Source organism: Littorina saxatilis, linkage group LG17 (assembly GCF_037325665.1).
Source record: "Littorina saxatilis isolate snail1 linkage group LG17, US_GU_Lsax_2.0, whole genome shotgun sequence".
Taxonomy (NCBI): domain Eukaryota; kingdom Metazoa; phylum Mollusca; class Gastropoda; order Littorinimorpha; family Littorinidae; genus Littorina; species Littorina saxatilis.
In genome coordinates, this window is record NC_090261.1 from 47,114,724 (window position 1) to 47,131,016 (window position 16,293).

General features: G+C 39.7%; 1 protein-coding gene across 1 annotated transcript in view; it reads left to right on the forward strand.

The window, feature by feature from the left end:
- LOC138953516 (uncharacterized) overlaps nucleotides 1–13,896 on the forward strand; it is a 58,527-nt gene extending 44,631 nt beyond the window's left edge. The window contains exons 3-4 of the mRNA XM_070325350.1: nucleotides 1,675–1,795; nucleotides 13,240–13,896. Coding sequence (XP_070181451.1) covers nucleotides 1,675–1,795; nucleotides 13,240–13,333 — 215 coding nt within the window. The 3' untranslated portion in view covers nucleotides 13,334–13,896. The remainder of the gene's footprint in view (nucleotides 1–1,674; nucleotides 1,796–13,239) is intronic.
- The last annotated feature ends 2,397 nt before the right edge of the window (nucleotides 13,897–16,293 follow it).

A 16,293-nucleotide genomic window follows, 5' to 3' on the forward strand; every position in this document is an offset into this window, starting at 1 on the left:
TCTTAAATCTACACGTATCTGTCCAGGCCTTTACATAAAATAGGAGCCTCCTTCCACTTTGAGACATACCTAAAGTCTAAATCCTGACTGCTTGCTGGGCATAGCAGGTGTCGCACACACACATGCATCACACACGTGCGCAGCCAGTCAACCACCGACTCAATAAGAATCTTGCACAATAAAGTTCCACAAACACAAATTGTAGTATAAGAGGAAATATTATTGTTCACTTATAAACATATTTATCACACACACACACACACACACACACACACACACACACACACACACACACACACACACACACACACACACACACACACTTCTAAGTTAATGACCTGCTGGAGTAAATGGCTTATTTATCGAGCTAGGTAATAAGGGTAATACTCAAATAATCAACTGAGTCCAGCCGTAGATAGAAATCCCGACGATGTAGACGTAGACGATAAAATGACGATAGAATGACGACAGTTAAAGGTGAAGCAGAAGACTGCTTATGAAGATGTAGATGTAGGTGAAATGTCATCTTCCGGTTAAAGTTGACACCAGAACTTGGTTGTTTCAGTCTTCAGGTTAACGACAGGCGACCTGGAATAGGCGTAGAGTTAGTTTCATAGTCAATATCACGCTAACCTTTACCCTTTACCCAGCCCGTCTAATGCCAATAACTCCAAAGCAGGATTATATGGACAATGGCAATACTGATTCACACACTCATATACCCAAATCACTCATACTGGTAACCATTTAAACATTCAAATTAATGTTTAAACTAGCAACTAGTCTCATAAAAACACGATTTAACAATATTTCTTAAATATAATCATAACTATCATAGGCAAAGTACAACAAGTATACAATAGTAGAAACCCATTATACTGCACTTGCAGACAAACAAACAAACGGCCGGTCGACTCGGACGTATATACCAAAGTAACAAACTACATGTCCCTAAAGTTATTTCCTATATCTCCGATACATATATTACAAATAAAGACTCGCCGCATCTCGCCCATACAACAGGCGCTATTGACAGCAGGCATTCTTTTTTCTTCTACTTTTTGCTCCTTTTTTGTAACCTGCAAAATACATTAGCCAAGCAATTTCCACTCAGCACAAAAAGCGGTCCGGATGATGTTGATATTTGGTTTGTATTCTAGTAGAGGAGATTTTTTATCCCATGGAACTGAACTGAAGTGATTCAACCTATTTGTGTGTGTGTGTGTGTGTGTGTGTGTGTGTGTGTGTGTGTGTGTGTGTCTGCCTGTCTGTCTGTCTGTATGTCTGTATGTGCCGTAGGTGTATGCGAGAAGAGCTCGAAGCAAACGGTTAAATGGTGCATGGTAGTTCGGCGAAGCACGCATCTCAAAACTTCGAATTGTACTGACTTTGTCTTGGTGATAGAAGAAGACTTTCATGTTTTAACAATGTTTGTCTCACAAGCTGAACACCTATCTGTCTATTCTCTAGATATAAACAGTGAGGTCCAGCGCGCCATAACGAGTCTTCCGATTCACATCCATAAACGTCCACTCGAAATAACATTTTGAAAAATGCTTGCTCTCTATGGAGATCACCGAGGGTGTTCCCTGGCAGTAAGGGTTCAAACGGAAGAGTGTATGTACTGTATATAAAAGCCTGGCGATGTCTGTGATCAGATGTTTTTTTTTCCAGCCGTACCCAAGGAGAGCTCGGACTTAGTGGTCTGGGTGGCATCCATCGTGGGATGCGTCTTCGTTGTGGTCATCGTCCTTGCCGTTGTCTACTTCTGCCTCATCAAAAAGAAAGATACAAGGTGGGTCAAGGATAAACGTGTTGTGTGCAATCGTACAGCATAATCCCGCTTATAATTCTGTGATAGGGTGGAGTGGAAGGGGGGGAAATAGGCCAGGAAGCATAAATGAGACGCCAAGACAGAGGTTGCGATAACGTGACTTTTAATTAACGTACACCAGAAAGCACATCAGAAAGCAGTGTAGTTCCTTCCTCACTATACAGCCGCACACAACTCGTCGGAACTGAATTACGATCCCGGTCGAAAGTCACTTCGCTGATATAAAACCAGCTCTAAAACGTTTCTCACACACACAAAGTCTCTCTAAACAATCCTCGAATCACTCCTTTGGCAAAATAAACGTTATAATGGCTCGGCTAGACTCCTTACATTAACACAGTAATCGTTCAATCAAACGTTAAACAGCACAAAACCAAGCCGATACGCACACTGACACACGACCTCTCACTATGAAATCACACCGGGTACTATTCTAGCCCACGCTATCATTCTGAGTCACGCGCGCACCCGTTCAAACAATCAACCAATAAGAAACCAGCCTTCCTACACACCTACAACTCACAATAATCCTAGCGGGAGACACAACTTGGGTCAGGGGAAGATAATAGACAGGGGAGGCAACTGGGTCGGGCAGGAGATAATTACACAAAAAGACTGGGTACGCCACTTGGCTACAATTCCACAGTCGAACTTGTCTATAACGATCACCCAAGGGACCAACGAGAAGTGGTCGTTTAAGACAGGCGGTCGTTAAGGGGAGACAGGGTAGGCAAACACTTTTTTCTTTTCTGTTTGAAACAGTTTGCTGCTTGTTTGATTTTTGCAAGCATAACTTAATTAAGGGAAACCCTTTTAAATTTTGAGTGAAAAGCAAATTTTTTGGGTTTTATTCACCAAAAACTGAGAAAAACATCATAAAATGTGCTTATTTTTTTAAAATGTTGCAGTTTGTGAACCAGTGCATGTTTTGATCCAATGTTTCTTCTTTGCAGCGACATGTGTGTGTTTAATAATTCTGTGCATGGAAAATGAATTCAAAGCAAAATATGTTTTTGATTTAGCATTTTCAGTTATTTGTTCAGTCCGGATAAGAAATTATGAATCAGTACTCATAAAATCACAACCAATGCACTGAACTCTTATTCCATGCACAGAACTGATGCTGTACGACTCATAAACAACATATACAACAAGAGGCGAAGCCTTCAAGGCTCACGTAAGAAATCGACAAACAGTAACACAAACTCAATCACTCCGTCACACATACACACACACAGTACACACACATACACACACACACACACACACACACACACACACACACACACACACACACACACACACACACACACACACACAGAAAGAGCATAGGTGAAACTGTGCAAGAAAGCGAGACACTAGATCTAGATCTGTCTGTCTGCATGTAGCCATGGACACGACTGCCAAATAGTCTCGGCCCGCTCAAAATAACAATCACCGAGACTTTCAGTAATTCCATCGCGTGACGTCTAACCCTCGTACGTCATAATGTTACGTCAATGTAATATGACGTCTTCAAATGTTAAAGTTTCTACCACAGACATACACACATACATACGCACGCACGCACAGACAGACAAAAGTTAGCATCGCATAGGCTACACTTACGTGAGCCAAAAACTGAACAAATCCATCAAATCTGTCAAAAGTTGCAACATTTTAATTGTAACGTTTTGTCTGAAAATTACATTCAGAGAAAACAGCATTTTAAAGATTCGAACAAGTACATAAAAAAACAAGTAGCACAGTGCACCCTGAATTCATATGTTTTTATCAGAATGACCACTTTACTATGTAGGGAAAAGGATTTGACAATCAAATTATCAGGATTTTTTTTATATACATCATATGAAAACAACCATCTTTGTTTGTACCGATATGAAAACATGAATCAGAACCAAACTGTCAGACTCATAAAAACCCAACCAATGCACTGAACTCTTATTCCATACACAAAACTGACGCTTTACAAATCATAAACAACATAAACAAGTCGCGTAAGGCGAAAATACAATATTTAGTCAAGTAGCTGTCGAACTCACAGAATGAAACTGAACGCAATGCCATTTTACTCGTAGCATCGTCAGGCCACCGCTCATGGCAAAGGCAGTGAAATTGACAAGAAGAGCGGGGTAGTAGTTGCGCTAAGAAGGATAGCACGCTTTTCTGTACCTCTCTTTGTTTTAACTTTCTGAGCGTGTTTTTAATCCAAACATATCATATCTATATGTTTTTGGAATCAGGAACCGACAAGGAATAAGATGAAAGTGTTTTTAAATTGATTTGGACAATTTAATTTTGATAATAATTTTTATATATTTAATTTTCAGAGCTTGTTTTTAATCCGAATATAACATATTTATATGTTTTTGGAATCAGCAAATGATGGAGAATAAGATAAACGTAAATTTGGATCGTTTTATAAATTTTTATTTTTTTTTTACAATTTTCAGATTTTTAATGACCAAAGTCATTAATTAAATTTTAAGCCACCAAGCTGAAATGCAATACCGAAGTCCGGGCTTTGTCGAAGATTACTTGACCAAAATTTCAACCAATTTGGTTGAAAAATGAGGGCGTGACAGTGCCGCCTCAACTTTCACGAAAAGCCGGATATGACGTCATCAAAGACATTTATCAAAAAAATGAAAAAAACGTTCGGGGATTTCATACCCAGGAACTCTCATGTCAAATTTCATAAAGATCGGTCCAGTAGTTTAGTCTGAATCGCTCTACACACACACACACACACACACAGACACACACACACACACACACACACACACACGCACATACACCACGACCCTCGTTTCGATTCCCCCTCGATGTTAAAATATTTAGTGAAAACTTGACTAAATATAACAAAAGTGAAACAAATCCATCAAGCCATTCAAAAGTTGCAACATTTTAATTACAGATGTTTGTCTGAAAATTACATTCAGAGAAAACAGCATTGGAAAGATTCCAACCAGTACCTCAATAAACTAGTAGCACAGTGCAGCCTGAATTGATATGTTTTTATAAGAATAATAACTTTACTATGATGGGGAAATGATTTGACGATCAAATTATCCGGACTTTTTTTTTAACATCATTTGAAAACTCATCTATGTTAGTGCAGATATGAATCAAAACGAAACTGTCAGACTCATAAAAACACAAGGAATCCACTGTACTCTTATTCCATGCACAGAAATGGTGCTTCACAAATCATAAACAACATATACAAAATTGGAACAAATCTATCTAGCCATTCAACATTTTAATTACCACATTTTGTTTCAAATTACATGTAGAGAAAACAGCATGTAAAAGAGTCCCACTAGTACCTCGGTAAACTAGTACCACAGTAGAGCTTGAATTAATGGGGTGGTTTTTTTAATCAGAATAACACTTTAACTATGAAGGGGAAATGATTTGATAATCAAATTATCTGATTTTTTTATTAAAAAAATATCATATGAAAACATTAAAAAAGTCAATTATCTGTGTTTGTGCTGATATGAAAATATTGATCAGAACCAAACTGTCAGACTCATCAAAAACCCAACGGATGCACCGATTTCTTATTCCATTGCATAGAAATGATGCTTCACAAATCATCAACAACATTACATATATATAACAACATTACATATATACACACAAATGGAACAAAGCTATCAAGCCATTCAAAAGTTGCAACATTTTAATTACAGTATTTCTGTGCTCAATCCTAACACTGCAGCAATTTTCTGTAAAGCTGAATGTCCCTTTCCAAGTTCATGTACCAACATGGTCATAAGCGGATTATTTTAAATGCAACTTTACCACCCGACGAGTTGCAAACACCAGGGGAAGAGTAAACAAGTGCAGACTTGAATGGACACTCATATGCACTCCAGATGCAGGGCCTGTGCAAATCCTTGGGCTGATGCATCACCTTCTTTCATAATCAGACTGCTATCAGACAAGCATTTAGTACAGAATAGACCTTTCAGCAATAGATTGAGCTGATCAATGTTGACAAAAGCCCAACACATGTCAGCAGAGTGACGTTGCACAGTACCAGCATCCATGTCTGCTTGTGATGGGTCAGAAGATGGCAAAGTATCTGTATCTTCTGGCAAAGTAGCTGTATCTTCTTATGGTTGGTCAGAAGGTGGTAAAGCTGATGTTTCTGCTGTGGAAGAGGGTAGTTCCGGTTTAGCAAACTTTTCCACCAGGTCAATCTTTCTCCTCGCTGCCACCACAGGAGGACTGGCTCTCCCCTTGCTCCAACCTAATAAATACACAAACACTGATTTACTATTTGATACAACTGTCCATGGTTTTTGTTTGTAATAAGCTGCAAATGTTAAGACTCAATATAAACGTCAACAAGTGCTTGTACTTTATTTTGCTAATGACCATGTCACATGGGGTGTACCTCAACTTTTTGGCTAGGCCGGTAAATCAGAAATCCCAATCGGCCCCCAACCACTGAACCAGGCGGGTTTTCTTACAACCACCTCAGCGGCTCGTACCCACATAATTATGTCGGTTGACGATCACACACACACACAAAAGACATTCATTAATTTAACACTAAAAACATTTCAGCTTCTGCTTAAATGCTGTTATGAACTTCAAGGCAGACACAGTTGTCTCGAGTAGAGTGGAGGCGATTTCTCGAGCAGACGATTAGTGCTCCATATATGGGTCAATCTTTATTTGGTTTAGCCTCTCGCCAGTGTGTCTAAGTAGCCCGGATGTTCAAGTAACAACGGTCACTCCAAGACAAATTGTTGTGCCTCATCCAGTCCGATTCTTATTTGGTTGAGTCTGGCATCTTAAGACCCGTATCAGACGCCAGGCTATCATCGCTAGCAGCAAGTCACTTTCCAAGTATCCTCAGCGTTTTCAAGAAACAAGTCCTTTCTTCTGAATGGTTTGGGTTTTGCATTGTTCTAATTTTGAATATGTGGTAATTAGACTCTGAGCAATTGTTTACGAGGCCTGGGGAAGCCTGAAGTTTAGTTGGTGATTGTTTGATCTAAAATGTTCGCATCCTGCCTTGCCGAATTGACATTTGGTCAACTTGGTTCTATTCATCATGTTTTGAAAATCTTGTGAATTATTTCTAAGCATAGGCTATGCAGGTTCGCTACTCACCTTTATCAATAAGGCCAACACGGATCTATGTATCATAGCCTACGCTACCTGGCGTCCCAATCCTGGGCCAGAGGACGCAAGTGTGTCACAGAGGTAGTGCGGGCATTAATTCGCTCCCGCCTCTTGTACGGGTGAGAAGCTTACTTCGCGACGCACCCGGCGCTCATGAAAAAACTGGCTGTTATAGAGTGCAGGGCGCTCAAGATAGCTCTGGGACTCTCCCAACAAGTGAGTAATAGTCGAGTCTACAGGGAGTGTGGGTGGCTGCCCCTTGTAGATGAGATCAGTAAAACTCCGTTCAGCTCAGTATGCTGTCAGAGTCCACGCTGTAGAGAACTCTGCCTGCGAGGTCCTGACTGACTTTTTTCCTCAGCACCAAACTTATGAGGCCAACACCAAACATAGCACTCAACTCTTGGCCAAAACGCTACCCTTATCCGACACAGTAAACCGCATTCTAGCCGATAGCGGGGTGAAGGTCAGTGAGCTGGCCAGGGTCCCCCCGCCCTCCTACCCGCCCTGGCTTGAGGAAACCCCTACTATTATATATGACAGTGAATATAATACTACCAAAAAAGATAACCCCGTCTACCTCGCTACTGTTACAAAAGAAACCCTAAACTACAAATTCTCGGAGCATTTAAAAGTCTTCACTGACGGATCCAAATTTGCAGACGGCAGCGTTGGCTGCGCCTTTGTGATCCCAGATCTCAAAATCTCAAGGAAATATAGTCTTAATAAAGACATCTCCATATTCTCAGCCGAGCTATTTGCCTTGCTCATGGCATGCACTTTTATAAATGACCTCCCAGTCACACCGCGTGCGGTAGTTTTCTGCTCTGACTCGCGCTCTTCACTACAAGCTCTGCATCGAAACACATCAAATCGGGCAGAGCTACAAAGAGAAATCCTCTTTACATGTCACCAGTTAATCGCATCCGGCACATCCGTATCATTTCTCTGGGTCCCCTCTCACGTAGGGGTCCGGGGAAATGAACTGGCGGATGTCGCTGCCAAAGAAGCGGCAGAATCTAGCCCAGCTAACACTAACATCGGCTACTCAGTAACCGACTTCTACAGTAAAATTCGTAAATTTATTCAAAGTCAGTACGTAACATCTCTGTCCTATCAACCCATTGATATGAACGATCTACACCCCCGATCTCCCAACAAACCTCCTCACTATCTTCAGACGCCTCTGTGCTTCCATATCTTTAACAAGTCCTGCCATTGTGGAGAACCCTATTCATTCCAACACATTTTCGCTCCATGCGCTACAAATAGAATTACCTTTAAAACCTTATATGACCATATGCAGCTCCATGGTCTGAGTCCCCAGGATTATTTGCACAGTAGCAGTTCTCTAGGCTGGTCACACCGAGCTTGCTGCTGTGCCGACTGGTCAGGGTCTCGGACATGGGGCTGTGGGTATAACTCTAAGCCCAGATTATCACATCAGCGTGTTTCAGTTTGAGGTCGAGTGGCTCCCGCCATCCCTCCTGATTCTAGCGACTACCTTCTAGACAACATATCCTCACCCTAGGCTCACTAGTCGCCAAACTGTACATGTTTTTATATTTAGTCAAGTTTTAACTAAATATTTTAACATCGAGGGGGAATCGAAACGAGGGTCGTGGTGTATGTGCGTGCGTGTGTGTGTGTGTGCGTGCGTGTGTGTGTGTGTGTGTGTGTGTGTGTGTAGAGCGATTCAGACTAAACTACTGGACCGATCTTTATGAAATTTGACATGAGAGTTCCTGGGTATGAAATCCCCGAACTTTTTTTTCATTTTTTTGATAAATGTCTTTGATGACGTCATATCCGGTTTTTCGTGAAAGTTGAGGCGGCACTGTCACGCCCTCATTTTTCAACCAAATTGGTTGAAATTTTGGTCAAGTAATCTTCGACGAAGCCCGGGGTTCGGTATTGCATTTCAGCGTGGTGGCTTAAAAATTAATTAATGACTTTGGTCATTAAAAATCTGAAAATTGTAAAAAAAAATAAAAATTTATAAAACGATCCAAATTTACGTTTATCTTATTCTCCATCATTTGCTGATTCCAAAAACATATAAGTATGTTATATTCGGATTAAAAACAAGCTCTGAAAATTAAATATATAAAAATTATTATCAAATATTTTTTCGAAATCAATTTAAAAACACTTTCATCTTATTCCTTGTCGGTTCCTGATTCCAAAAATATATAGATATGATATGTTTGGATTAAAAACACGCTCAGAAAGTTAAAACGAAGAGAGGTACAGAAAAGCATGCTATCCTTCTCAGCGCAACGAATACCCCGCTCTTCTTGTCAATTCCACGGGCACTGCCTTTGCCACGGGCGGTGGAGTGACGATGCTACGAGTATACGGTCTTGCTGCGTTCAGTTTCATTCTGTGAGTTCGACAGCTACTTGACTAAATATTGTATTTTCGCCTTACGCGACTTGTTTTTATTACCACGGCCTTCGTGGCTTGCATCTTAATCCTTTTATTTTATTTTATTTTTTACTAAAAAGTTTTGAGATTTATTGTTCGTGTTCCTCTTACTTGCTCATCTATTTGCTTTTATTGGTGATCCTGAAAGGTTCTACCTTTTAACTCGTTTTGAATAAAAAAAAAATCATTTTACAAACCCGTTATTGAAGATATAGAATACAGACATAATTCTTACCAAGAAACATCTTAACTACTTTTCCTTTTAACGAATTCCACAGAGCATTATCATCTCAACCCCACCCCCTGCCCTCCTTTTCTTTTCTTTTTTTTGAAAGCGAACAAACACTCAAATCCTTAATGGCTTAAAACCGTAGGACTTTTAATATTAATTTTAAGGATAATATTTTATCAGACACAACTAATGCTAACGTGGCTGACCGAACTTATTATTTGAATACACCTCCTCAGTACGAAAGGGAAAGAACTGGTGTTATGGGGGGTGGGGGGAGGTTGATTACCCACCTCTCAATCGATTGGCACGGAGGAATGACCAAAATAAGTAAGGTGGCAGGGAGTTTTACCAGCATAGTGTGCATTTATTGAATGCATCAATGTAAATTAGGATTCATTTTAAGATTAGGATAATTTACAATGTAATTTAGCCTTCAAACTGTAACCGCTCAGAATATCATTCCTTCCTCCGCCACCTTCCCCTCCACTCTCCCTCCCTACCCCCCCCCCCCCCCCCCCCCCCCCTTCTGTGTGCAATGAATGTATGGATGAAGATTGAGGAAATGGCAATTTGCAGATATTGGTACAGGTGGAAGGGTTTGCCTTTTCCTCAAGCTATCTTTACTATTAATATTGACATTGTTCAAACAGAAATGAAAATAAGATAAAATAAGAACACTTTGTTCGTTTTTATTTGACATAAAACATGGAAATTTGTCTTTTGGCACCACATCGCAAATGGAGTAAAAACTGATTTCCTCTAGAACAATCACACAAACTCAATTAACGTTATTGACAAACAGTTCGCATTTCTTGTGCAAACATGGAGCTCTGTACGCTCCCCCTTATCAAAGATAACTGGCCGTATCACAAAGATACACAGCTAAATGTATCTTTGTATTTTTTTTATGACGGGTAGTGTATTTCAGATGAATGTACTGTAAATGCGGATGAAATTAAATTTAACTCTGTTCGGTGTTCTGTTCACGGATGGACGTACTATATCATATGCGAATGAATTCACATTTTAATCTTTAGCTCGGCGTTCCGTTAACAGACTAAACGTACTGTGTATGAAGATGAATTTTCATGTCATTCGTCTTTCGGCTTCATGTTCACAGACAGATCTTCTGCACATTGGATGGATTTTAATCAAAATCTTTTGCCCGGCGTGCGGACAACAGTACTTTTTTTTTTTTTGCACGTGGGGATGAATTTACATATATATATTATACTTCTTCTATTTCTCTCTGTCTTCGCAGATACTGATGAGAGTTCATTTGTGCCAGAAACTGTTCCGTGGATTTAAATTAAAAATCTGTTGTTCACAGGACTATTTTCTGCACGTGGGGATGAATTTACATATTATTATTCTATTTATTCCTTTCTTCGCAGATACTGATGAGAATTCATTTGTGCCAGAAACTTCTCCGTGGATTTGAATTAAAAATCTGTTGTTCACAGGACTATTTTCTGCACGTGGGGATGAATTTACATATTATTCTTCTATTTCTCCCTGTCTTCGCAGATACTGATTTGTGCCAGAAACTCTTTTGTTCCGTGGATTTAAATCAAACTTTTTTGTTCCGTGGATTTAAATAAAAAATCTGTAGTTCACAGGACTATTTTCTGCACGTGGGGATGAATTTACATATAATTCTTCTATTTCTCCCTATCATTCCATGTCCATGTTTCGTTCTCAGGCAGAGTTATATGTGGTAATGCATTTACCGTAAACTACCTTGTATACGCACTGACACACCCCTTGCACACCAATGTCGCTCAAAAGTAGGGGGTTGGCGTTTACTAGGTGCTGTTCCCTGTGCCGAAACTGTTCCTCGTGAGAAATAGCGGTATTTGATCACTTGATATGAGAATGATATTAGGATTTGTTTCCGTGCAAAAATGTCTTTTACATCTGTCTCTTTCTCTGTGACACAGACGCGTTTGTGTGTGCTAGTGCCTCGCGAGAATGGAACATGGAAACTAACCATAACAATCCCTGTGTGTCTTTTCACAATGAAAATGATGACTCAAGATCTGCTTCGTATATCCAGTGTTCTGAGCAGCAGCATGTCACGTGTGTCTGAAAAAAATCATACACTGAAATATTATAATCGTAGTCAGTTCATTTGTCCTGATCAAAGTCATCTAGCAAAATCGGAGATGGGGGAGGGGGTAAGATACATTTCAAACACAGCGGCGTATTTAAAAACAAGTCGCGTAAGGCGAAAATACAATATTTAGTCAAGTACCTGTCGAACTCACAGAATGAAACTGAACGCAATGCCATTTTTCAGCAAGACCGTATATACTCGTAGCATCGTCAGTCCACCGCTCATGGCAAAGGCAGTGAAATTGACAAGAAGAGCGGGGTAGTAGTTGCGCTAAGAAGGATAGCACGCTTTTCTGTACCTCTCTTTGTTTTAACTTTCTGAGCGTGTTTTTAATCCAAACATATCATATCTATATGTTTTTGGAATCAGGAACCGACAAGGAATAAGATCAAAGTGTTTTTAAATTGATTTGGACAATTTAATTTTGATAATAATTTTTATATATTTAATTTTCAGAGCTTGTTTTTAATCCGAATATAACATATTTATATGTTTTTGGAATCAGCAAATGATGGAGAATAAGATAAACGTAAATTGGGATCGTTTTATAAATTTTTATTTTTTTTTACAATTTTCAGATTTTTAATGACCAAAGTCATTAATTAATTTTTAAGCCACCAAGCTGAAATGCAATACCGAAGTCCGGGCTTTGTCGAAGATTACTTGACCAAACTTTCAACCAATTTGGTTGAAAAATGAGGGCGTGACAGTGCCGCCTCAACTTTCACGAAAAGCCGGATATGACGTCATCAAAGACATTTATCAAAAAAATGAAAAAAAAGTTCGGGGATTTCATACCCAGGAACTCTCATGTCAAATTTCATAAAGATCGGTCCAGTAGTTTAGTCTGAATCGCTCTACACACACACACACAGACACACAGACACACGCACATACACCACGACCCTCGTTTCGATTCCCCCTCGATGTTAAAATATTTAGTCAAAACTTGACTAAATATAAAAAACACCGGTCAGTTCATTTAGTGTCTTTAATTGCCCCAAGATCGATCTGTTAAACCTTAGATGCGTCTCTTAAAGCGTCGTGTACTTTTGGCAAAGCTATCCAGAGACTGCAGTGGTAAATGTTTGAACTCAACGGTATGACTGCATTGCAGCATCTTGTCATTATTCACTTGAATGATATCTCTGTATTTTTGTGAAGGGGATAAGAATCAACTAGAAACTGGAGGGTGTTTCTATTTAACACTTTTGGAACAAATGAGCGGTATGAGTGTTCACATGGTTCTGTTCCCTCTACACTGTTTTGGACCCAAAATAGGGGGTGGCGTTTTCTCGATACTGGGCGTTTACAAGGTAGTTTACGGTACATGTATAACTCTTTCATTCTGCGTTCTGTTCGCAGACGGATGTTCATGGAGATGGATTCACAGTTAACTCTTTTATTCCATGTTTCACAGACGGATTTATATGGGAATCCAGTTACATTTACATTTAACTCTTTCGTTCTGTATTGTGTTGACAGACAGATGTCTCTCACGGGTGTTGGCAGCGGTCTTCGTAGGGTCTCTGAGGCACGCAGCATAAAACAAATCAACTCTGAACCCCCAGCCATGTAACACTCACATCATGACGGCGTTACAACACACACAACACGAAGAGAGCTTCATGCAGCCCTGAACCCCCAGCCATGTAACAGTCTGAGATGAAATTCTTCTTCCTTTCTTCAACACCCTTTTTTTTCTTCAGTACCTCAAATTGTTATCTACAGTATCGTTTATATCTTTTTGTTGTAGGCAATTAGCCATTAAAACAAATCCTGTTGATGTGATATTGAATTATATGTTGTGTTGTATTCAAAATGCCCAAGAACATTACTTAAAATATCAAACAATAACAACATAAAAATAGATCCTTCTTCCTGTTGGAGGGAATTCTCCCTTTTCAGTCCTGGACTGAGACGCACCCAAAAGCTGAAAACCGAATGGGAGCGAGCCGCGGGGTCTTACTGATGGAAACTGATAGTGAGGCGCGATTGAGATTCTAACCAATCCAAGCCCGCAGCTGGCTCCCACCCGGCGGGTAACATTCTCATGCACTTCAACCCTGGTACTCAGTTTGGTGTGAAAGTTTGGACAAATGTAATTCATTGTGAAGCAGTAAACAGCACTGGCACCATGAATGAATCGTTGCCTGTTTTATCTGCATTCGGGAACACAAAGCATATGCAAATGTGATATTTTTCAGTTTGTTGTGGAAATGATGAAACTTCCCAATCTTTTCGCCACTTATTTGTTTTTTTGTTTCCATAATCATCTCTCAAAACTGCATTTGACGTATCTGAAGAATTTGGGGATTGCACTGTACCTTGATTAACACGTACACGGCACGTGCGAAATCTGCTCGAAAACGAACCACAAGTGTAGTAATTAATCAAATCTAAGTGAGTGAATGTCCTTCAGGGCGCTGTCTATCTCGGTAGTTGGCAACCAAATGTATCTAAGAAGCGCCACGTGGCAGAAAGACGGGAGCGCCATCTATGATGCGGCCCCCTCTGGTAACATTCATCACAACCAAGGGAATTAAAGGCACAGTAAGCCTCCCGTAAACCATCACAGATACTGTCAGACTTTTACACAAAGTACAAACACCCTTTTGTTCAAACACTCACCGCTTGAGAACATCCTAGGCGCCCTACGTAAAGAGCGAGCAATTTTCAAAGAATTTATTTTCGTGGACCCTCTGATCGGCAAATCAGGCGCCTCGTGTTGGCGCTAGAACTAACTTTTAAAATCTAGATAATGAATTGTCAGCTTGTTACACAAACATTCTTAAATCATAAAAGAATTCTTTTTTCATCAAGACAAGATCAGCACAATTCGAAGTTTTGAAAGTTTGAAAAAAGAAAAGCAGATGACGGTTGTGTCTAGCGCCCGTTTCTCTGAACGGTCAACTCCCACCGCTCTAGTTCGTGTGAATCGCAGCCGTTTGTTGCGTTTAGATTCAGAGGTACACATTAATAACGTGCTATTGCAGATAAGCTTACAGCGAGTCGCATTGAAATCACAAACTGACGACTACATTGTGAAAAAAGGAAACTGGATCACACGGGTTCGCAATGGCTCAGGGGTAAGATAAACCACGCAAAAATAAATTCTTTGAAAATTGCTCGCTCTTTACGGAGGGCACCTAGGATGTTCAAAAGCGGTGAGTGTGTAAATGAAAGGGTGTTTGTACTGTGCGTAAAAGCCTGACAGTATCTGTGATGGTTTACTGTTCCTTTAAGAAACCCAATTGAAATAGCCCAAACTAAGCATTAGGCAAAAAAAAAAAAAATTGTCTGTTTAGGGTAACATGACCAAAAAAAGTAGGGTCGGTAGGTAGGTTTTTTTGTTTTTTGTTTTTTTTTTTTTTTTTTTTTGGTGTGTGTGTGTAAATGCTATGTTGGCTGAACATTCACTTCTTATATTTGATGAATACATGTTTCAAAACTAACGTATAAATAAAACAGAGAGAAAGGGAGAGAAAGAGACAGAGAGAAAGAGAGATTCTACAGTGTATGTTCAAATTCACTTATAAACCAAAATAAGTTCACAAATACATCCACACAAAAAATTGTCATCTAACTTTAATTGTTTAAAAGAACACCACAGTTGAAACAAGAATCTCAAACTGAAACATGTTTTTCCTCTCCTTTGTTTTGTATCTAGACTTTAATGTCTATTTCTTCTTTTGTTTTCTTTTTATACCCTGAAAAAGTCCACAGACCTCAAATGTTGACTTGAATGAAATCATTAAACATTTTCATTCAACAGAAACATGTTCAAATTCACATATTTAAACCAAAATAAGTTCACAAATACATCCGCACAAATTTTTTTAATTGTTTGAAAGAACACCACAGTTTAAACAAGAATCTCAAACTGAAACAGGATTTTCCTCTACTTTGTTTTGTATCTAGACCTGTGTCTTTTTTACATCCTGCAAAAAGTCCACAGACTTCAAATGTTTACTTGGGTGAAATCATTTAGCATCCTTTCTGCCTGGCGAGTACACTTTAAAAGTTTTAGTCAACAATCTCAAAATGTCGTGGTGAAATCATTTTCATGTGACACTTTGATGAACTTTAACACACACACACACTCACAAAAACACCCCCCCCCCACACAAAAATAAAATAAAATAAAAAAACGCACAAACAGTTGACATAGTTCTAGAGATGCAATGGATGAAAGATTGGGTTTGTGCTAGTTCACTTCTTTCTGCCAAATGGCCTCTGAGTGATGGGTGTGTTCTGTGTTGCACAAGAACGGCAGATAGGCAGCACTGTTTTGAAACACTTCTTTAGTTCCTGGTCTGTGTAAGCATCCTGCTCCCCACAGTAAGCACAGAGATCTTTCCTCCCCAAATCAGCACCATAATAGGGTAACTCAATGGGGGTTGCACAGGTGATGTTGGGACGCAAGACAAACTCACTGACCTTTCTGCTTTCGGTTTGGGTAGCGATCGTGCTTTTGCAGAGCCCATCAGCACTTGAAAAGCGTTTGCCGGTTGTGAAACTGATGGCATTTCGGTCGCT